General features: G+C 41.8%; 1 protein-coding gene across 3 annotated transcripts; it reads left to right on the forward strand.

The window, feature by feature from the left end:
* Positions 1–899: 899 nt before the first annotated feature.
* LOC114566816 (E3 ubiquitin-protein ligase CBL) lies at positions 900–21,789 on the forward strand. 3 transcript variants are annotated; one of them, XM_028595589.1, is made up of 16 exons: positions 900–1,485; positions 5,538–5,785; positions 7,146–7,292; positions 7,853–8,009; positions 8,435–8,556; positions 8,753–8,890; positions 10,319–10,406; positions 10,658–10,789; positions 12,620–12,826; positions 13,351–13,467; positions 14,041–14,330; positions 15,973–16,140; positions 18,170–18,276; positions 18,691–18,879; positions 19,840–20,213; positions 20,556–21,789. In XM_028595589.1, the coding sequence occupies exons 1-15, from the start codon at positions 1,165–1,167 to the stop codon at positions 20,196–20,198; spliced, it is 2,790 nt and encodes a 929-aa protein (XP_028451390.1). In that variant the 5' UTR covers positions 900–1,164; the 3' UTR covers positions 20,199–20,213; positions 20,556–21,789. The 3 variants fall into 3 exon arrangements, with proteins under 3 accessions (XP_028451390.1, XP_028451389.1, XP_028451391.1); XM_028595588.1 differs by having other exon boundaries at positions 19,840–21,789; XM_028595590.1 differs by having other exon boundaries at positions 18,173–18,276; positions 19,840–21,789.
* Positions 21,790–22,915: the final 1,126 nt, after the last annotated feature.

Genomic DNA, 22,915 nt, shown 5'->3' on the forward strand with positions numbered 1-22,915 from the left:
TGCAAATCTCAATCTTTTTCAACTCTTGTCTTTATAATAAAAAGAAACATTTTCTTCCATACACATTTGCCTCACCTTGTTATTTTTTTATGGAGAATGTGTACTTACATGTCCTGCAGTGACTGGAACTGGGGTGTCACAGATGTAATCCCATCATACACCACCTGAGTAAAAATGTACCGTATCAGCATCCAAATTGACTTAAAGTGACAAAAGTAGAACTCATGCAGAGTGGCCCATTTCAGATCCATATACTGTATATTACTGAAGTATAATTACTGATGCATTAGTGTTTTCACCTCTTCTTGTTGCAGCTTGTAAAGGTGGAGCAAATTTTAATGACTTTACTGCTGGTTGGATTAACCTATATTAAAATAAAAAAAAAATCAGAATATGCAGATATAAGTTGATTCTCGGCCTGGGCAGGGCCTTTCTGTGTGGAGTGTGCATGTTCTCCCTGTGTGGGTGGGTTTCCTCTCATCATAAAGCTGCTGGTAAAGCATAAAGCATGCTAGGTACAGTAACTCCTGCAATTATCTTTGGTGTAGGTACTAGCATTACAACTGGCTGCCCACTTTAATTAGTTAGGATGGGTTAAATGCAATGCAATGGATACATTCCTTGTGTGTGTAAATGTACTTGGCAAATAAAGGAAATCTACTATAATAAATATATTAGATTAACCAGTAACTAAAGTCAAACAAAGTAGGCTATATGTATAATTTGCATATGTTGGCCCCTGAATAGTGGAGTAAAACGAACATAAAGTACCTTTAACTTGATTTTCAATCGGAGTTTTTCACGTCCATTGCTCAATATTTAGACTCTATGGTTCAGTGACCATACCTTTACTTTGAAGGCTGCGGCCGGACATCCTTGTTTACTCTAGCTGCTGGCTTGTCGTCGACTGGCTGAAACTGCTGCACAACCTGTTTGTTGATCGCTCTATGTGAGCTTATTAACACCCCGAGTTTATTATAAGCCGGGTTGATTTCTCAGGGGACTTTAAGTTGCCGTCGCCAAGAAGAGATAGCTAGCTTTCTGACAGTAGTCACAACAACATAACGACTATGTAGTAAGCTCGTATTGGCGACGGAATTAAAGTGAGAAGAGGCTTTTCAAATGTAGCTTGTTAGCTAACGTTAGCTGCGTCGCGTACAGTGTATGTACACACTGCCTTTTTGTTCTGCTCTTGAACAGCCTCTGCATGACAAATTATCACAAGTGGTAAGTACAGACACGGCGCAAAACAACGTTTGTTTTGTTGAAAAACGTGTCAAGAATATTGCCTGGTTGTCAATCCTCTACCCCGGGGCTAACCCCCGGTCGCCGACCGAATTAATGGCCGGAAATCCGAGGAAGGGCGCCGGTCTCATCGGCTTGATGAAGGACGCCTTTCAGCCCCACCAGCAGCCTCTCCAGCCTCACCAACCTGCAGTGGTCGATAAGAAAATGGTGGAGAAATGCTGGAAACTCATGGATAAGGTATCGACAGTGTTTTTTTTTAAGGGTAAAACACTAACCATAAAACTGAAAATGAGTCAGTTCTACATCAGAAAATGATTCACTCTTCCCTCTTTTTCATGATCATTATCATCAGAATCAGTTTTTATGGTTAAGCAAGTGTGAACACAAGCAGTTTGACTTGGCTTTCTACTGGGCTTTTGATGCTTTCAACGTAACGTTACACTTACAGAAATAGACATACGGTTAAAAACAAGGACAACAACGCTGAACAGTGTAAACAAACATTTGAATAGTATGTACAAATATAATTTGGTATTTAAAAAAAAAGTGTACATGTGCATGAACATAGTACACACATGTAAACAAACAGCTCTGAGGATTGTAAAAAGTAATACAATAGGGCAGTGCAAATGGTGCTGAAATAAATTATGTAATGTAACAGGTTGCTCATATACATATCTGAGATAGGTGGACAGTACAGTGTATGTACACGTTTCAATTATGTTTAACACTATCAAATATTAGGCAAACAACTGTTTTCTTCTTAACGTTACACCTGCCCTTTTATATTAACTAGTTACACACAAACCAGACTAGTTATAAAATATTAGTCTCAGAGATCCATATAAAAAAGGTCTTGTGGCATTTATTTTAGCGTTTAGTTGTGGAGCGATCTACATTGTCTGTATGAGAAAATGGAACCCCCAAAATTGGAATACAACAGTGTCCCTGATGCATTATCCAATTGGGGTAATTTATAAGGAATTAGGTCACAGTGATGTCTTTGCCATGACTTTCTGGAAACACCTCATGGGCCCATGGGTGTATGAGGGCACTTCAGGTTTGGTGTTAGATTAAAAGGTGTGTGTGTGTGTGTGTGTGTGTGTGTGTGTGTGTGTGTGTGTGTGTGTGTGTGTGTGTGTGTGTGTGTGTGTGTGTGTGTGTGTGTGTGTGTGTGTGTGTGTGTGTGTGTGAGTGAGTGAGTGAGTGAGTGAGTGAGTGAGTGAGTGAGTGAGTGAGTGAGTGAGTGAGTGAGTGAGTGAGTGAGTGTGAGTGTGTGTGTGTGTGAGAGAGATAGCCCAAATCCGCTGAGCAAATTCAAATTGTGCTCTTGCGAGAACTCTGGATCTCCAGGGTATGTTGTATGGAAAAAGGCTTAGTTTTATACATTCATTGCTAACTGTCACTCCTGTTTCTTTTCTACAATCTTAACTGAGCTAGACAGAAGAGAAGAAAGTAGATGAAGGATGAGGAGACAAGAGTTCACAAGAGATTAATTCAGGAGGGCTTGAGTAAGAAGGCAAGGCAGCTTTATTTGTATAGCACATTTCAGCAACAAGGCAATTCAAAGTGCTTTACATGAAACATGAAACATTTAGAAAAACAGTTAGAAAACAATTAAAAACAATTTCAAAGCATTAAAACAATTAACAATTTAAGATCATTAAAAAGACAAGAATAAAATGTACAGTGCAGTATAAGAATTTTAAAGAAAGAGCAGTTAAAAATAGGTTATTTAAACAAAGGCAACATTAAAAAGATATGTCTTCAGCCTGGATTTAAAAGAACAGAGTTGCAGCGGACCTGCAGTTTTCTGGGAGTTTGGTCCAGATATGTGGAGCATAAAAACTGAACGCTGCTACCCCCTGTTTAGTTCTGACTCTGGGGACAACAAGTAGACCTGTCCCAGACCACCTGAGAGGTCTGGGTGGGTCATAATGTAGTAGCAGATCAGAAATGTATTTTGGCCCTCAACCATTTAGTGATTTGTAAACCAGCAAAAGTATTTTAAAATCAATTCTTTGAGGCACTGGAAGCCAGTGTAAAGACTTCAGTACTGGAGTGATGTGATCCACTTTCTTGGTTTTAGTGAGGACTCGAGCAGCAGCGTTCTGAATCAGCTGCAGTTGTCTGATTTTTTAGGGAGACCTGTAAAGACACCGTTACAGTAGTCAAGTCTACTGAAGATAAAAGCATGGACAAGTTTTTCCAAATCCTGCTGAGACATAAGTCCTTTAACCCTTGATATATTTTTAAGGTGATAATAGGCTGATTTTGTAATTGTCTTAATGTGACTTTTAAAATTCAGGTCTGAGTCCATGACTACACCAAGATTTCTGGCTTTGTCTGTTGTTTTTAACATTGTCGTTTGAAGCTGAGTGCTGACCTTTAATTGTTCCTCTTTTGCTCCAAAAACAACCACCTCAGTTTTTTCTTCTTTTAATTTAAGAAAGTTATGGCACATCCAGTCGTTAATTTGTTCAATGCACATATTCAGTTGTTGTATTGGGCTATAATTCCCTGGCGATAAGGTTATGTAAATTTGTGTGTCATCCGCATAACTATGGTAACTTATTTTGTTGTTTTCCATAATCTGAGCCAGTGGAAGCAGAAGAGAGGCAGATAAGAGAGTACCATGCACTATTTGCCTGCCTGTTGTGCCAGTGTACTGTGCAAAGAGGTGGCTGCGCGGCCTCATTTACACCTAGTGTATGATGTGTCCTCATGTCACATGGCACTGACTGATCCCTTTTGCTGTTTGAGGTTTTTAAAACCTCCAGTCATATGCTTCCACTTGGGACTGGGTAATAATACATTATTACTGTTGTGTTTATTGCCTTGCAGTGGAGTTGTATAAGGGGTGGGTGAAAAAAAACAAATCGAGACAGCGTAGTATCACAATATTTTCCATAGCAATACTGTATAAATTCTTTTTTATTTGTTTTTTGGTGTGTCAACAACACTCATGCTTCCTCTTTTTACTGCTCAAGAATAAAGTAAAATGCCTCCAAAGATCTTTGTTAAAAAAACAGCCAAATAAGAGCGTCAAGTCAGTTTTACACTCTTCATTCAAGTGAACTAAACATGGTAAATATGAAATCTCCTGGTTAAGTTGTTGATGGGATGTTTTGGCTTATCTGGCTGCTGTAGGTCCCTGTTGGCTTGGTCCATGACGTCTGCATATTTTGAAAAGCCCATAGGAGATATATTACAAGTGTGTCCCAACCTCTTGGGCGATTCGGTTTTTGCCTGTTACACGCCAAGGAATAGACCGTCTGTATCGTTTTGATTTCTCTGCTGCCTCTCTCCAGTTAAAAACAAAGCATTTGTTCTTTGCAAGCGGAAATGATGTACGTATTTATTTGCATATAGAGCGGGGAAATTAGATCCCATCTTATTCTTTTTTTTTTTTGTTACCAGTGACGAATAAGAAGCATGAAAATATTCCTCACACAACTAAACAAACATAGGGCAACTCAAGCATCAGTGCATGCATACATAAGATCTGCCCATATAGACACCAGACAAGACCACTATAACAACAACAACAAAAAAAGATAGAAAAACTAAAAAAAAGAGAGAAAAAAATACAAATAAAATATATGGAGGAGGCTGCGCTAGAAATGTGAACCAAAGAGCTCTTGTATTGTGGAGGGAGAGGGGGCTGAGCCTGTAGTTCATTGAGATCCCATTGCATTCTAAATCCAGGTATAAACTGACATACAGGTGTCCACTAGGGGTGGGAATCACCAGAGGCCTCACGATACGATATCATCACAATTACTATGTCACTATACGATAATATTGCGATTTTAAACATATTCTGCGATATATTGCAATGTATTACTTTTTTTCCCCAACTTCAGATTATTCCCCAATTTCAAATAATGTCCCCAAAGGAAAATTTTGTCAACATCGGTTTTATCTAAAAAGATAAATTTCTCTGTTCATCTCACTTCAAATTCTATTGCTGCAAAATCAGATCGTCAAGCAGACAGACTTACCAACACATATATAATAATAAAAGATTGATAGTTGGCGTCTGTGTATCGATACAGTATTGCCACGAAAAATATCGCGATACTATGCTGTATCGATTTTTTTCCCCCACCCCTAGTGTCCACCCTGTCGTAATAGCCAGTACGGAAATCAGGAATGATTCCAGCTAGCAAAAAGCTTTTTCAATGTACACATGGGCACCCAACTGTTTTTATTGTAAAGACAGACTTGAAAAATCGTGAGGCTATCCTTTAAATCCAGTCTTTGGGCCTTGGTTTGTTTCTATCCAGGTGGTGCGTTTGTGTCAGAACCCAAAGGTGGCTTTGAAGAACAGTCCCCCCTACATCCTGGACCTGCTGCCAGATACCTACCAGCACCTACGCACCGTTTTGTCCCGATACGAGGGCAAAATGGAGATCCTTGGGGAGAACGAGTATTTTCGCGTGGTCATGGAGAACTTGACCAACAAGACTAAGCAGACCATGAGCCTTTTTAAGGAGGCCAAGGAGAGGATGTACGAGGAGAACTCCCAGCCCAGGTTGGTTTATATCCTGATGAAATGTCATTCATCCTTGTGGGGATATTTAGGCAGGGAGAAAGAGTTGTGAAGCAGGAAAAGTGTTTGGGTAACTGATCAATGTTACAAAGATCAGGTTTATCATTGTTTGAGTTGGCCAAGTATCTATGTAATGAGCCCTGAAGTTCATGATGCTATAAAACTGCCTAGTTGGCAGCACTGCTGGTGACTGAAGCTACCTCTGTGTTAAAAGCAGTATAATCTCAATTCATTACGGATTAAGTGGCTTTACAGGACAGAATTGTTCTTATTATTGGTTGATTTAGAGTAGGTGCTAAAAGCTAATGCTTGTGTACATAGCCGGCTGTTTTTACAAAGGAAAAAGCTTTTTCCTAGCTAAAATAAAATTTCTAAGTAAACCAATCCAAAGTTAAGTCCCCTCTCTGTTACTGTATTTCCACAAGATTGGGAGAACTCTCTCTACACTCCATTTCTACACTTTTCATCACTGTGAAATCCAACCATTGACATTTAGCAGAAGTAGACTGAAGTAAAAACAACTCCTATGTATGATAAAAGGCATGATTAACTTTCACAATCACTTCCTCTGTTTCTCAGAAAGTCATTACTAAGCAAAAGTTCTTCCTTCCTCCAACACACACTGATTTGAATCAAGCATTTCCTCAGATTTTCTGCATCAACAACTATTGTGAAGGTTAGCAAATGTATCAGTCCCTGGGACTTAACTACTACAGTCCCATTAACTGACTTATTGACATCTTAACGTACCTGCTCTCCGTCCTCCCTCAACTGGTGCAATCGCTCACGCTACTCCATCCTTGTTATTTATTTTCAAACTATAAAAAAAAAAAAAAAAAAAAAAAAAAGAGTGGGCTCCCTTTAGCTGAAAAATAGTGGTTCAATACATAGGTGTATTTTTATGAATCAAAGATTTTTTTTAAACTGGAAAGAAGTTTGATTTAGGTTTTAGAAAGGGCTAGGTTTAAACGCTACACTTCTTGACTTCCATATTAGATTAAGTGGATGAAGTGATATATTTTACAGCGTATAAAATATTTGAAGCATGCATACCCTAATAACCCTGAACATTTCAAAGTTTAAACAACATCTTTCTTTGTGCGCTGAAGTATGCGGAAGTTCTGTGTGACTGAAAAGTGTTGAGAGAAACTGGGAAGTGGGAAGAAGAATAAAGATATATAATGTAGATTCAAGTGTGATTTGCCTGATTTAGTAATCGATAAGCACATTCAAACATGTTTGTTAAATGCCTGCAATCTTGATATGAATTTGGACAAAATTAAAACTTAGTCTAATAATATATCTAACTTGTATTTCTTTCTTCCTCTCTTCTGTCACCCAGGCGGAACCTTACCAAACTGTCTCTGATCTTCAGTCACATGTTAGCAGAGCTAAAAGCCATCTTCCCCAATGGCTTATTTCAGGGAGACAACTTCAGGATCACCAAAGCTGATGCTGCCGAATTTTGGAGGAGGTCATTTGGGGACAAGTGAGTTTTCACTATAGGTTACTTTAGCTTGTTTTTAGTTTAAAAAAAAAAAAACAGTATCACATATTTTAACCCTTGTGTTGTCTTCCCGTCAACCTTAAAGAAAAAAAAAACGTTTTTGGAGCCTTTTTTTTCACAGCTTTTTTTTGTTGCTTTTTCCAATGTTTTAAATTGTTAAATATTTCTTCTACACATTTTAAGCGCTTATTTCTACGTCCCATATTTTCTGATATAAACAAAAATTGAAAAACGGGTAAATTTGACCCGAAGTCAACACAAGGGATAAGTATCTTTTGTTTTGTGCTTGTAAACTTTGTTCTGCAGCTATGTTGTTTGCTTGCCCACCAAACGTAATCTGTAGTTTCATGATTTGAACTTGTTTGGCAAGTTTTTACATTCAATTCCATGTTTGAGAGTTACATACGACCTTATTGTATAGCCTTTCATTCACACTGATTTTGTTTAGGGAGGTCTGAGCTTTAGGTTTTAAAATTGCGAGCACAATTTACGATATATAAAAAACTTCTGCCCCCTCCCCCTCTCCCTCCCATGTACTGTAGGACCATAGTGCCATGGAGGACATTTCGTCAGGCTCTCCACGAGTTCCACCCCATCAGCTCGGGCTTGGAGGCCATGGCTCTCAAATCCACCATCGACCTCACCTGCAATGACTACATCTCGGTCTTTGAGTTTGACATCTTCACCAGGCTCTTCCAGGTAAGGACCTCTACAGATCCATGTCGTAATTCAGTGAAGTCCGAATTCTGAATCACGTTTTTTGTTAAAGGAAATAACGGTCCTCAATAATACATTATCATTTTTGAGTTTAAAGAATCGCAAAATATGCCGTGTGGAGTTAAAAAAAAAAAATGTCCTGCCTTTGCTGGTAGTTACTGTAAACGTTTCATCAAATCCCTGTCTGGATTAGGGGTGTTAATTAACAGTTAACTGACCAACCTCGGCGCGTTTGTGGGTCGGGTGTGGGTGACTCAGTTGGCTTCTTGTCCATTAACAGTTGATGATCGGTTAATGAGCGTTGGCTATCAGATAAAAAATTCTAAATTAGCATCCCTAGTTGACAACAACAACAACAACAACAACCGTTGAGCTCTAATTAGGATTTTTATTTGTGTGTTGTGTAGCCGTGGTCGTCTCTTTTAAGGAACTGGAACAGTCTGGCAGTCACACACCCCGGTTACATGGCCTTCCTAACCTACGACGAGGTCAAGGCTCGACTGCACCGGTTCATCCACAAACCTGGCAGGTGAGAGACACACACGAGCCCTTGGAATGACATGAATCACACTTCCTCGTGGTTTTTAAAGTTTTGGATGAGTTTTTAAAGTTTTGGATGAGTTTAAGAGGGATGGGATTCCCAACCGCATTAAACATACGGCTACAATTTAAAAAAAAAACTTCCAGTATGCGCTATTGGTTGAGATTATTGTCTTCTCTCTCAGCTACATCTTCAGGCTGAGCTGCACTCGGCTGGGCCAGTGGGCAATCGGCTACGTGACAGCCGACGGGAACATCCTGCAGACCATCCCCCATAACAAACCACTCTTCCAAGCGCTCATTGATGGATACAGAGAGGGATTGTGAGTCCACATTACAAGACCGTGTCAATGCATCAATGTATACATTTTAGGGTACAAAACATGTATTTGCATTGGTAGATGCAACCCAAATAACGAAACGGGATATCCCGGTGACCCAAAGGACAACACAAGGGTTACAGCCTCCGGATAAGTGCAACTGTTTTTTTACTTTCCCCCCTCTAAAACTGCTGTGAGAACAGTTTTTTATTTATTTATTTTTTTACTTGAGTTACTGGCAAGAGACAAGGATCAAAATAGATGACAAAAAAAAAAGTCACTGCTGAAATTACAGGTTGCAAACAAAGCCGTTAAGACACTCTCTCTGAGAGCTTTTTAGTCTTCACTCTAGAGCCCTTGTGTTGTACAACACAAGGGTTTTAAACATAGATATAAAACAGTAGACTATACCAAATATCAGAACAGGGGATTCTTAAGATAAAGCCGTGGTGTATCCTGTAGTCACATTTATCACTATATATATATATATATATATATATATATATATATATATATATATATATATATATTTTTTTTTTTTTTTTTTTTTGCTTCACTGAAAATACATCTTTAAAAATAAAAAATTCCTCCACTGTCCTGCCCTGAAAGGCAGCAGTAAAAGCTTGTAGCTTGCTCCTTGGTGGAGGGCAGCAGATGTAGTCCACTTGGAAATGACGATAAAAATGTCCATAGAAACGTCTCGAACACCTCCTGCAGCACAGTCCCCTTCTTTACTTTTGATCCATATCTTCACTATGTTGCAAACACTCATCACTTGACAAATAAGTTGCTAAATATGCAGTAGTGCCACACAGAAATAAGATACTTTAATGTTTAAAGCCAACATCTAGTGGACGTGAGAGGAACTGCAGTTTAAATACGTGGCACCATTCAGCTGAGGCGGGGATTCCAATCAATATTTGAAATTAATAGAAACAAAATATGTAATGTGAAAGGGGTCTTTGTAGTGACGAACCCACAGAGAATTCTTACCAGCTCTGCAGTTTCTCTCAGCTGTGCGGAGCGTTTCAGCATATTTTCAGTCATTGTTTTGGCTTTACGGCTAAGTAAAGAAACTTCCTACTGTACTTTAATTAATTTAATGTTTATTTGGCAGGGACAAATGCATATAACATTGCTTTATAAAGAATACAAAGTAGATGCCATGCATACAGGTTTATAGTCATGACTAATTTGCAAACCCTGTCCCTGGTTAGGCTTTTAAAATTAAAACAGAAATTACAGAGTATTAATATAAAAATTTGTAACTATTAAAATACATACAATAAATACATCCCATACATGAAATAAAATATGAACTTAAATGAATGTAAAAATCACTATAAAACAGAGTTTAGACACACATTGTGATACTAACGTGTGTGTGTCTGCGTGTGTGTGTTTCTTTTTACATATGCGGTGGTTCTCTAGCTATCTGTTCCCAGATGGTCGTACACAGAACCCAGACCTAACAGGGCTGTGTGAACCTTCTCCACAGGACCACATCAAAGTTACTCAGGTTTGGCCTCGTTTGTTTCTCATCTGCAAACCTGTCAACCTTATGCTCGTGCCTCAGAAATGCTGTTTTTACACAACTACAGTAGTCCCACTGCAGTGCACAATCAGTGCCCCCATGTTACGCTACAATATACACTGTAGACCAATGACAATGAATAAATAAAACCCTCTAGGTTGAGAATGACTTGACTCGTACGTTAACAACTGTGATCTTCAATATAAACAACCGGTGTCTCCTCTTCCTCCCTGCAGGAGCAGTATGAGCTGTACTGTGAGATGGGCTCCACTTTCCAGCTCTGTAAGATATGTGCAGAGAACGACAAGGATGTGAAGATCGAGCCCTGCAGACACCTGATGTGCACCTCCTGTCTGACTGCCTGGCAGGTGAGGCTGCATGCACACTGTAACGTTTTATTGCTTTGTTTTCTGGCAGCTCTGTAAATCCTGACCGTCAGAAGGAAAGTCCATCTTTCTTTCTTACTGCTGTAAACATGCATTTAAACTTCATATAATATATACTTCAACATCATTTAAAATCATCTATTACCATAAGATCTCCACCCTTTGCCTTTATTTACTCATTTTAGCAGAAAGCTTCCCTTTTTTACCTGATCTGATCTCTTGTTGAAAATGGCGCGGAGACATGCAGGAAATCGTCACAGGTCGGATTCGAACCCTGGACCTCTGCGTCGAGGCATAAACCTCTGTATATGTGCGCCTGCTCTACCCACTGAACCAACCCGGTCACAGCGCTGTTTATTGTTAAAGCAAACTTCCTCCATGTTAATTTGAATAACCTGCATTTCCACCGCAGTAACTCAATCAGTACAGGCTCTCTTATCTAACAGAAACTTCCGTAATTGTTTCCAATTGCTTCCTCATTGCAAATGTTTGCGATCACTGTTAAGCTAGCGTCAATGAAACCTTCACAATATAAGCCTTCCAGCTGCTTTAAGGGCATAATTCCACCCTACCCTTTTAGGCTTTTCATTTCAAACATATACAACAAGTGTGGAGTTTAATTGACAATCGCTTAGCATTGATGGCAAAAAAGGGGGCAAGCGATTCTAAATAATTTGTCATAATAAATAATAGTATGACACCAGTGTTGCTGCACTGATGGAATAATTTACCATGTGTTGGCTCACATGATGAATTCAGCATCATTTTCTCATCTTAAGTTTTAAGCTTAGTTACAATTGGAATTTGAGAGTTACTGTGATCTATTTATTAAGATCTGTTCAAATGAGGAAATTCACCGACAACAACAAAGGAATGTACTAAATGGAAACTTAAATGTATGCTCAACACAGTTTATTGAGCGAACAACTGTACTGTCCACTTCAATGTCCACAAGGTTTGTTCAACTCAAAGAAGTCCTCCTGAAAGAACCCCTCGCTAACAAACAAATGGAATATATGTTTTAAAAAAAAAAAAAATCAGCAACAGCCAGTAGTGCATTGCAAAAAATAAACCCAAAGAATCAAACTCACCGGATGTAGAATTGGTAATCTGGATTTGGCTTGAGTTCCAGTCCTCTGCTCAATAGTTATTGTCCTCAAATCAGACTGAATTCCTTGTTCACTTCACATAGACGAGGTACACATTTCAAAAGGAGCTAAATAGTGTTTCCCTTCTCGACTGAAGGCTACATAACTCCTCCGTCTACCTCCAAAAGCATTTTCCTTTCCCCCCCCACCCCAAACAATTATCTTCCCTTTGTTCTTAGGGCCACGCCCCTTACACCTGTGACCCTGGAGGAAACAGGTCACCTGACCAGTGTTAGCTGTACCAGACTATGCACGGCAAACACAAGTAAAAGCATTGGTGACAGATAGTGCGCCAGAGGTTAAACTCACCACTCTGTTGCTCAGAGTGTCATAACAGAAATGGTATTCTCACTTACTAATCCAAAAATTAAAAACAGTTTTACTTTTCTTTTCTTAAGATCAACGCTTTTCAATGTTAAGCTGCTGTTGGTGAGATCCAGCCCATTCTGCAGTTGTTTGTGGTCAATATGCCCTTCACTTCTTCACCATTTTTTTGACTTTTGGATCAAGAATTTGCCTTTAAAACAAATGTCAATTTAGGTATAACATGAAAACACTTGCAGCTGTAATTAGTGTTGGAGCAAAAGTAAAGCGCCTCATATCTGACAAAGGCCTCGCTCTGCTCCCTCAAATGTAACCGTTGCTTTCTGTGTCTATGTATTAGGAGTCGGAGGGTCAAGGCTGCCCCTTTTGCCGCTGTGAAATTAAAGGCACGGAGCCCATCGTGGTGGACCCCTTCCACCCGAAGGCCAGCGGGGCTTCCTTTGCCGGTTTCCAGGGGTCCAGCAGAGCAGAAGCTGCCGCCAATGACGAGGAAGACGACGATCGCCTGGAGGACCACCTTCTCATGAGCAGGCTGGCCTGCACTAAGGTAAGAGGATCACATACAAAAGGTTTATATGTCAGGACACACAAACATCAACTCGACAGACGCTCAGATTTATTCTCCAGAATCCATGTGGGATCATCTTAGTCCATGCTGACTGAAATTGGCTGCTGTTGTCCATCCGTCCATGTTCGTCCGCTTATCCGGTGTCGGGTCGCGGGGGGAGCAGCTTCAGCAGGGGACCCCAAACTTCCCTTTCCCGAGCAACATTAACCAGCTCCGACTGGGGGATCCCGAGGCGTTCCCAGGCCAGGTTGGAGATATAATCACTCCACCTAGTCCTGGGTCTTCCCCGAGGCCTCCTCCCAGCTGGAACACCTCCCTAGGGAGGCGCCCAGGGGGCATCCTTACCAGATGCCCGAACCACCTCAACTGGCTCCTTTCGACTGCTGTTGAGCTGTCTTTATTGTATTAGTTTAGATTGTAGTAGTGGAATTGAACTCTCATTGCTTTGTGCCATACAACATCTTTAAATGTGAATATGTGTGTGTGTGTGTGTGTGTGTGTAGGTAGAGCGCCCACCATCTCCAATGTCTCAGCTGCCTCCGGTGCCCCCGCGACTGGACCTCCTGCAGCAGAGACCCTCCAGCTCCCACAGCGCTCAGGCTCAGGGAGCCACAGCCAAGGTAAGTGTGTGTGAGAGGAAGAGAGTTTTAACAGAGAGTTAAGGCTGATTTATGCTTCTGCGTTAAATCAACACCGTAGGTACCTGGAGATACTGACCTTACACTGCCCCCCCTCTCCCCCCGCCATTTCCAGGTTCTCCTTCTCCATAAACAACATGAAATCAAGGAGAGAGTTAACTTTTCCTGCTACAGATTTTCCGACCGTGGTCAGAAATTAGAGGGGAGACACTTTGTTTCTCTCACTATGACTCTAGAGTCGCTCACTCACTCCGAAGCTAATCCCCGTCACTCTCTCACTCGCTCTACCACACACTCCATGGACACTCCACACACGCATGCTGGCCCTGCTATTCTCTTAAAGAGATCGACGCACACACCAACGCACAAGTATAAACTTCAGGCCAGCGTCCGCAGAACCATAAATCAGCCTTTAGATGGTCAAGCCTACTTACCAAACCTCTAATCTACTGCCAGCTGCACTAACCCAGTCAACACAAGCTCCCTATCAGGAGAGAAGTTAAAGGATGTTTGTCTAAGTGTTAATAACACCACCCACTCCTATCTCCACGGCAGATTGCAGCCACTCACAGAGACAAGCCACTACCTCCGCCTCCAGCCCTGAGAGAGCTGCCCCCTCCTCCACCTCCGGAGCGCCCCTCCCTGGTCGGCCAGGACTCCAGATTCCAGAGGAGACCCCTGCCCTCCACCCCAGACCAGCCCGCCTGGGCTTCCAACTACATGGTCCCACGTCCGGCAACCAAGGCCCTGTCGGCCTTGTCCTCCAGCCCTCAGAGCAATGGAACAAATGCCGAGGGAAGCAAACCCCAAGCAGCTACTAATGCTATCTACTGCCTGACTGCAAGGTACGGAGCTCTGCTGTTGTGAGGTGCAATAAGATAGGTAGTTCTGGTCTCATCAGGAAGGAAGAACAAATGTCTGGAAAAGGTTGAATTCAAGTAATGCTGCCATAGAGCAAAATTATATTTAAAATTTGTCATATTAAGTCCTCGTGTCAAGTCATACCCAGCGGCATGGCGTAGGAAAAATATGTGAGGAAGTGAGTCAGATCTTCTAAAATATAGGGCTTGGTATGCAGCATATTACACTGACATTTATCCTGTTTGGATTTTAAGTACCTTTACACGTTGCTGGAATACAGTAGACAACTATGCACATACACAAAAATGGCACGTCTTCTTAACATAAAAAATATATACGGTTTTGCAAAAGTTATTACCTGCTCAGGTGCGGAGTACAGCAAGTACAGAATCAATATGGAATGCAGTATGACCACATAAAAAATACCAGTGCATGTTTCAGTTGGTGTGGTCAATTTCTACGGTCTGTGTTCACTAATGGATGCATATACTGTGATAATAAAAACTCTGAACTCAAGGCTCCCTAACTTAGCTATTCCCAAATAGCTTTCATCTGAAGAAGGCTGGGGGAAACCGCTGAAAGCTTTGGGAGTGAGTGAGTTTTTAATCACAGTATAGATATTCCTAAGGTCAAGACTGAACCTCAACGCCTAAGTTTTGTGCATGTTTTTGTGACCTCAAATCTTTTAAAAATGAGAGAACTTATAAAACTTATAAACTACAAAGGTGACAGAGCCTTTTCTGTTGCTGGCCCTCAGCTGTAGCCTCGTGAGACCGTCTTGATCGCGCGAGCTCCAGTTCTCCACTCGCAGATCAGTCTGGCATCTTGAGATAAAGAAAATTTGGAGCCGTTAGCCAAACGACCGGGCCAATCAGCGTTGGTTTGAGGTGGGTTAGGTGGTGATAGACAGATGGTTTATCCAATCAGCTAACCAGTATTTTCAGACAGCGGTCCGGGAACCTGAAATGGTGTCTTTTATTCCTAAATTCTCGTTACACAACCGGCAAATCTCCTTTACCGACATGTTGCTAGCATGCTGAGCTAACGAGCTATGCTTTGCCTGCAGCAGCAGGGGCGGGCTTGTGGTTGTATTTTCATACGCTTCGTGGATCTGATTGGTTGATTTGGCCCGTCTATCACCAATATAGGTGATAGACAGATGGTTCATCCAATCAGCTAACCAGTATTTCCGCCCCTTCCCAAAAGTTCTCCAACGGAAAGTTCCCAGATGGATATGCCGAGCAAATGCGAAGCAATCCATCTGGCGGACTCAGGTTACCTCAGCTGTGGAACCGACTGCCACCTGACATCAGAAATGCCCCTTCAATTACAGTATTCAAAACCAGGCTCACAACTCACCTCTTTACGTTGGCCTTCCCTGTGTTTTAATTGTCTTACCCTGTTATTTCTGTCATTAAGAATGTCTCTTGATGTCGTCTTAGCTTAAATCACTGATCTGTAAGTGTATTTATTGTATTTTATTATTCTGTGGCTAATGCGCTATGTACAGCACTTTGGTCAGTGCGAGCTGTTTAAATGTGCTATAAAAATAAACTTGATTTACTTACAAATGGAAAAAAAGTCGAGATAATCCCATCATACTTTGTGTTGTCTATATATGATCAGATCTCTGCAAGCATCAGCGGCGTCGAGCGGGGAGAAGCCGCCATCTGACTGCGAGGAGAATGATTACATGAGTCCCACGTCTCTCCCAGCCTCCGGTGCCCCCTGGGTCGTAACAGGCTCCTTGGTGCCCCCGCCTCCGGCCCAGGCAAACCACCACAATGACATCAGGTAACCCGGAGTGATGAACAGGCTCCCCGGGGGCCATTCATTGTCCTGAAATAAAAAAAAAAAAAAAAAATATTTATCAAGTGTTTCAGTGTAGAAATCGGCCCTTGGGCCAAAATGTTGAGAATTGCCATAGGACTGTATGTGTAACTTTTAGGCCTTCTCCACTGCAGGAACCTAACAATTAAAGTAAAATAGGACAGTTTTGGTTTAACCTAGCAAGAGTTTGCACAGCTCCCAACCTTTTTTCACACATTCAGTATTTCTCTCCAATACCTGTACATATACTTTAATGTGTTAAATCTCCTGTCATTGCTTGCCAAACAGCACATAAGAAATGATGTAGTTGGTCTCACTGTAGCCGCTTAATGTTGCCTATCCATAATGTCCTTGTACGTAAAATAAAGTGGAAAGGAAAGAACTGAAAACTCACAAGGTCCTGAAAGGTTCCGAAACAGGGCTACAAGAGGTAACCTGGGAGTTCCCAGCAGGTGCACTCATTCTTTCGGGCAGGCATGAACGCAACCTTGTGTCTCTTCAAAGATATTAGCTAGAGGAAACGTATGTGAATTGTAGAGGGGAAGAAACAAAGTAAATACTCCATTGAGATGTGTCAACGAAATGTAAAATGTGGAGCTAGACTCTTGGAAACAGTCAGGAGGCAGTTCAGAAAAACGTTGAATGGAATTGTCCTAAATCGGGTTAATTTAAAGAATGAATATCTTTGAATCTAAGGAATCTGATACTGATGACTCACTAGAGATAGACTATATTACACATTTTAAGGTAATTAAATGTGGTAATTCATAATTGGATTTTGTACATGCAGTAATGCTGGCCTAATTGCTGCCATGATGTACTGTATCTGCAGCAGTGATTTAGTTTTGTCCACCAGGGGGCTCTGGAGCCTCAGTTTTGTTTGTCCATGGAGGTCCCATTCCTAAAGCCACCATACATTGTTATTTGTGTTTCACCTCCTTGAGTAAATCATTTAAAGGAGATGACGCAAATGCAAAGTTTGACAAGAAGGCAGCGATGTTTCTCAACTTGTTGCTTTGATGAAATGAGTCAGGACTACAGGAAGAATGTATAGAAAAGCTTCTGAAATGAAAAAAAAAAACTAGAGAGCTGTATTTTATGGTGTGTGAGCCTAAAAATGGTGAGAGAAGCAGCGCATGGAAAATTGATGCAGCTTGAAATTCAGTACCATTGGCTTCATTAATATCTTAGTACCATTAGTGATGTTTTTGAGTTGGAAAGATGCAGATTAAAAAAGGCTTGTCATCAGAATGTGTTTTAGATCCACTGAAATATCCCTAATAATGTCCTTTTGCATATATTGGTCAGACCTGTGATAATCATTTTTCAATTAAAAATGTGTTGTTTGATTGACTTTTTGCTTTATTCTGGTTATATTGCTCCTAATCTTAGTTCCAGGTACGTTTCTTGAGAGAGGACTAGGGCTGTGACGATAACCGCATTACCGGCATTTTTTTTATTTTATTTTGCTAGCGGAAGTTACAGGAGTAAAGATATCGTGTGATATGAAATATAACGAAAGCAATAATCATGGTGTAGTTATCCTCATCGACTGGCTTCTATCCTATGGTCAGAAGTTTATGGAGAGAAAAAAAAAAAGTTGCTCGTCACTTCAGCTTTGCACACGAGGATGGACAGTCCATTGAGCTGAGGCGGACGTGGACATATTAATGTTAATGCTGCAGTGTTTACCATTGCACATTAGCCTAGCAGCTAGCAGAGTTTAGATCTGCTTATAGCTTAATCCCGCCAAACCGCACGGTTGAAATTCAGCCTGCATGCACATTTTGTAGCCTAAACAGAGCGGCTTGTGTTGGTTGTATTAGAGATTAGAGCAACAAGTAAGCGGACTGCCGAGTCACCCTCTGTGCTCTCCGCCGCGGTACGAAAAACAATATACCGTCACAGCCCTAGAGAGGACTAGATTTTGTGTAAGGACTGGACATAAAGAATGACCATTAATAGCACTCCAAATGATTTCTCCGTTTCCCAGCAGTGAGGCGGATGACATTGACTCCGAGGACCCCCAAGTCTACGAGTCCATGTGTATTATCCAGGCCCAGGCTGGCTCCTCCGAGACGGCACAGGCCTCTGACCTGGGTAACGTTCACACTTCTTATTTCTGTCCTAAGGGGAAATAAAGGGGAACATTTTACCGTTTTACTCTTCAACCTATTCTTGCGTACCCTGGTGCTGCTAATATTAATTTACTAACGTTTTTTGAAGAGGCACTCTTTAATATTTCGGACAATAGTTACAATGTAAGTCGTGTCCTCCTGGTCACACATAGTGATGAATTTGGTCCAATGGCTCCTGGGGAAATCAGAGGAACTCTTTTGAATGACTAAATAAATACAGATGTAGTCCGAACATAAAGTGAACATTAGTCTGTTAGGTACTGTTTATTTCACAGCTGTTAAATTACAATGCCATACATTATACAGGTGGTTCTGTTTTTATTTTCTTTATGTGAACTGCATGTTGTGTGTTGACTACAAGTGGGTTTTTTTTCAGACCACCTTCAACATTCGGCTGCTGTGGTTCCCCTGGACATGAAGGAGGAGACCAAGGAGGAGGATATTTATGAGTACGACTGTCCCAGACCGGTCGTCCATCCCGCCCCCACCAGAAGAACCCTGTCAGATATCAGCGGCCCCTCGGTGGCCTTCAGCACTCTCAGCATTGACAGTGAAGTAAACGCCAGTATGTATTAAGTTATTATCTTTGCTGCTTTATGGTAGAATGCCTCCAATGCAAGTGTCTGGCTGCATAGGCAAAAACCCAAACGTTTAATCTTATTTTTTTTAAGAGGTTGTCCAGTCTTTGGATAATGCTAGTAGCCAGCCATCATTGACTATGTTTACATGCACATAACATTCCGTTTTTTTGCCCTTATTCCAAAAAAGACAATAATCGTACTAAGCTGTTTACCTGGCTAATGAAAATTAATATTCCTGTGTACATGCAGCCGTTAAAATTAAACCACCTTCTAGAAAAGGTCAGGGTTGTGATATTTAAGCGTATCCCGAAACCTGTTGATATCCAAGTCTTTTAATAATGTTTAGAAGTAGGTGTGTTTCTCTTTCCGAAAAGCAGTGTGGGCCCTTCTTTTGGCCATGCAGCTCTACCCCAGCCTAGCAAACTGTTGGCTGGTTGGTTTGTTTATGACGAACAGATCCGACTGCCAGCAGGCAAGATGCTGTTTGTCACAAACTGCGGTAAAACCCCCAATTGAGACGCATATTCAGAATTTGCTGTATACGTGGTCCAAAGAAAGCTCTTAATACCCGAAAAATATCAGCATATTCAACATGTCTTAATCGGAAAATGCTACACTCCGAATAAGGCCTTATCCGGAATATCCCAACGAAATATGCTGCTTACATGACCTGTATCTAATTCTGAATATCGTCATATTCGGAATAATAGTGGAATATTATTGTGCATGTAAACGTACTCATTCTTATTACATACTGTCACTCATCATAGTGTTTTAAGCGTTTCCATAAATCATAGATCCACAATCTACTAGGGCGCCTTACCTCTGTGTTCACTGCTCTGGAAGCCAAAGCCGATACAAATCAAAACGTTCTGTAATCTTGAATCCAGCACGACGTTTTCCCGCTCTTTGTGATTGGTGTCTACTTACCCGCGTGTTTCCAGGTATGTTTGCAGCAGGTGTCGACCCTGAACGCCCCCCCAAACCTCTCCCACGGCGAGCCAACTCGGACCGGCGGCCTCGGCCTGCGAACCGGGAATTTTCTGCAGCATTGCCGGACCTCCCCGGTCCTTCCTCCTCCACCTCCTCCTCCTCCTCCTCCTCTCCGCCTCCTCCGCCTCCTCCGCCTGCAGTTCCTGGAAGCCAAGCCCTGAACGGGGAGATTGAATGCCTGATGTCCCAGGGCTACTCCATCCAGGACATCCAGAAAGCCCTGATGATCGCCCAGAACAATCTGGAGACGGCCAAGAACATCCTGCGAGAGTTTGTCTCCATCCCCTCCACGGCACACATCGCCACATAGTTGCTCCAGCCACCCGTCCCCCCCCCCGTCCTCCCTTCTCTGTCTCGTCTCTGTCTCCAACCTGTGCCATTATCATGGATAGCATTTATAACAAGCACCTTTCCTGCAGGGGCACAAGGACCTGCCAAAAAGGCTTTACTCTGAGGAGTAATGCTGCGTTCACGTCATATCACAAGATGCAGACGAGCGTTAGCTAGTTTGAAACGCTCCCATCCAAAGTCATTTAGTAACAAACGATGAACTAACTGCAACAGCTATTACCGTGGAGTTTTAGTGTGCAAATATATTATTTGGATTCTCTCGGACTACTGTTATACCAATGCAAAGTGTTTGACATTGAAGCCTCCAAATCCTCCTGTTTACTCGTAATCGCCACTTGGAAGATTGAGTTTTTTTTTTTGTGTGGGCCTCCCTACAACGGAAGCATCCGTCGGCACGGCCAGGTCGGTTTAAAGGAGCAGCTCGGTTGAGGCAGTACAGGTCCGATATGATCTGAACGCAGCATACGCGGAGGACGGAAGCCTTCAATGTGAGCTCTCTGTAGCCAAGCTTTGACCCTGTTGTACTACGCCGAGGTGCACTCGTCCCCCCCCCCCCAGCCTGAGTCCCTTCTCTCATTAAGCTAAGTGTTGAGGCTACAGCCATCAGCAGCGGGACCCGGCCGTGGGTCGTTGTTTTCCGTGTCCCGCCGCCGGCAGTTGTTCAGTTTGGTGCTTTCTACGGGCTTCTCTGCAAATTTGTGGCGTACGAAAACGTGTAGCGACGCGAGTCACTTCGGTCCGGGAAACATTAGTGACCAACTCCGTGGCGTGTTTGCTCGTGCTGATGAATGTGAACGTTGAGTGGCGTCGCTGTGGCTCACTCGGTTTGTTTTGGTTGTATGTTTTTTTCCAACGGTATTTGACAAGTTGAACATATGAGTCCACATTTCCTCTCCGCTCCCCGGGTTCAATTATGTTTCTATAACGAAATAACAAGTTTTAATGTTGAAGTACTCTCATAACTTGTTGTGCTGTGTGTAGTACTAACAATGGCTGGATTTTCAGAAGTTTATTTTTGTCGTTTTAATTCCACGATTGCCTGCCACCGTCCCCAGGTGGTCTGACACCGAACGCTGGTGTATCCACTCTAACGCTTCTGTATACTCTTCTAGTTTCTTACTAATAAGCGAAAAAGGACTTTAACATGTGCTGTTTAGATTTCCTCTCACATGGTAGTGTGATTTGGCTCAGCATCGCATTTGCTCCCAAAACAGCCGAGGAATCGTCAGATTGAAGGGATTTACGTTGAGCTCTAAAGCAAAAAAGCAGACGGTGGTCCCGTGGACTCAGTAACACGCCAGGGTTGAATGTAAGGAACCAACAGATGCTAAAGGACACATGATATATATGATAGAATGTTGGCAGTGTTGTGGACGGCTGCTAATGACTAGGGTTGGGTACCGAAACCTACGCAACCGGTAGAAATCGGACCAGATTAGAACGCAAATTTCAGTTCCTCATTTCAGTTCCTGGTGCAGGTGCCCTGCCACACAAAACCATTTTTACTTGTATTTTTTTTAAATATGTTAGGTCTATATGTGTTTGTGTTATGTTGTGAATGTGAAGATGAACTGCTACCTCCTCCGTCAGCTCTAGCCACCAAAAAGAAATAAGTGGAGAAATCAGGCCAATCACAAAAGCTGGTCAGTCTGACGTCATGTTGCCTGAGCTCATTACTATTCATGAGCTCGCCCAGTTGGGCTGGGTAAAGGATGCTGATAGCCAGGCTCTGATTGGCTAGCTGTTAGCTAATCAGATTCAAACAGCTTAACTCGTTGAATATTAATGAGAACTGGCACAAATCGAGCTGAGTCTTCCTGTAGGCTTTCTATACCACGCTAGAATGGCTTGAAACAAGGTAACCAAGGCATTTTTTCCACAAAAAAAAAAAAAAAAATGTTAGAGTCCATGGTAGAACTTCAGACATTACCACAAAGTAATGAAATGTGTGGCAGGGCACCTTTAATGTGTTGACTGAAATATTTTCCCTCTGTCGCTCCGAAACGGATTTAAAAATATCACACTTTCTCTGTAGTCTACCGTTAGGTAGTTACCGTAAATGTAGGCTACTTCTAAAATGCCATATTTTCCCTCTGGGGCTCACCAAAACGGACGCATCTTTGATTTGATTTTTCAGCTTTTAAAGTACCGGTTCGGCATCGGAATTGTAAAAAAATCAAAACGATACCCAACCCTACTAATGACACATTATTACAGAACATTTACAATGATTGGATTTTCTCGATCGTTGTTACCGTACCTGCTACAATACAAATGAGGCAAATAAAATGTTAAAGCTGAAATTATTAAGAGATTGGTTGATCGACAGAAAATCTCCAAATCAACACCTAAAATTGAAACGGAGTAAACTTTAAATAGTCCCCGAATTGTGGATTTCACTCAGGTTTTTAGATTTCTCTCCAGTGGGCCGACAACGAGCAGCTGTCACTGCCAGAAACCAGACAGCACCGAGCGTCTCCTTTCCACGCTCACATATAAAACTGGAAAATATGTCCAACGTGTTCCGTTTAACTATGAGAGCAATGTCCTCCTCCCCCCCGCTTTTCAAAATAGGTCATCACTTTTGATTTCTGCAGTAACATGTCAACGTGCCTTCTGTCAGTCCCAACCTGCACATGCCAGCAGACAAACCAAAACAGAAACGGTTCCTCCCCA

Source organism: Perca flavescens, chromosome 13 (genome assembly GCF_004354835.1).
Source record: "Perca flavescens isolate YP-PL-M2 chromosome 13, PFLA_1.0, whole genome shotgun sequence".
NCBI classification, from domain to species: domain Eukaryota; kingdom Metazoa; phylum Chordata; class Actinopteri; order Perciformes; family Percidae; genus Perca; species Perca flavescens.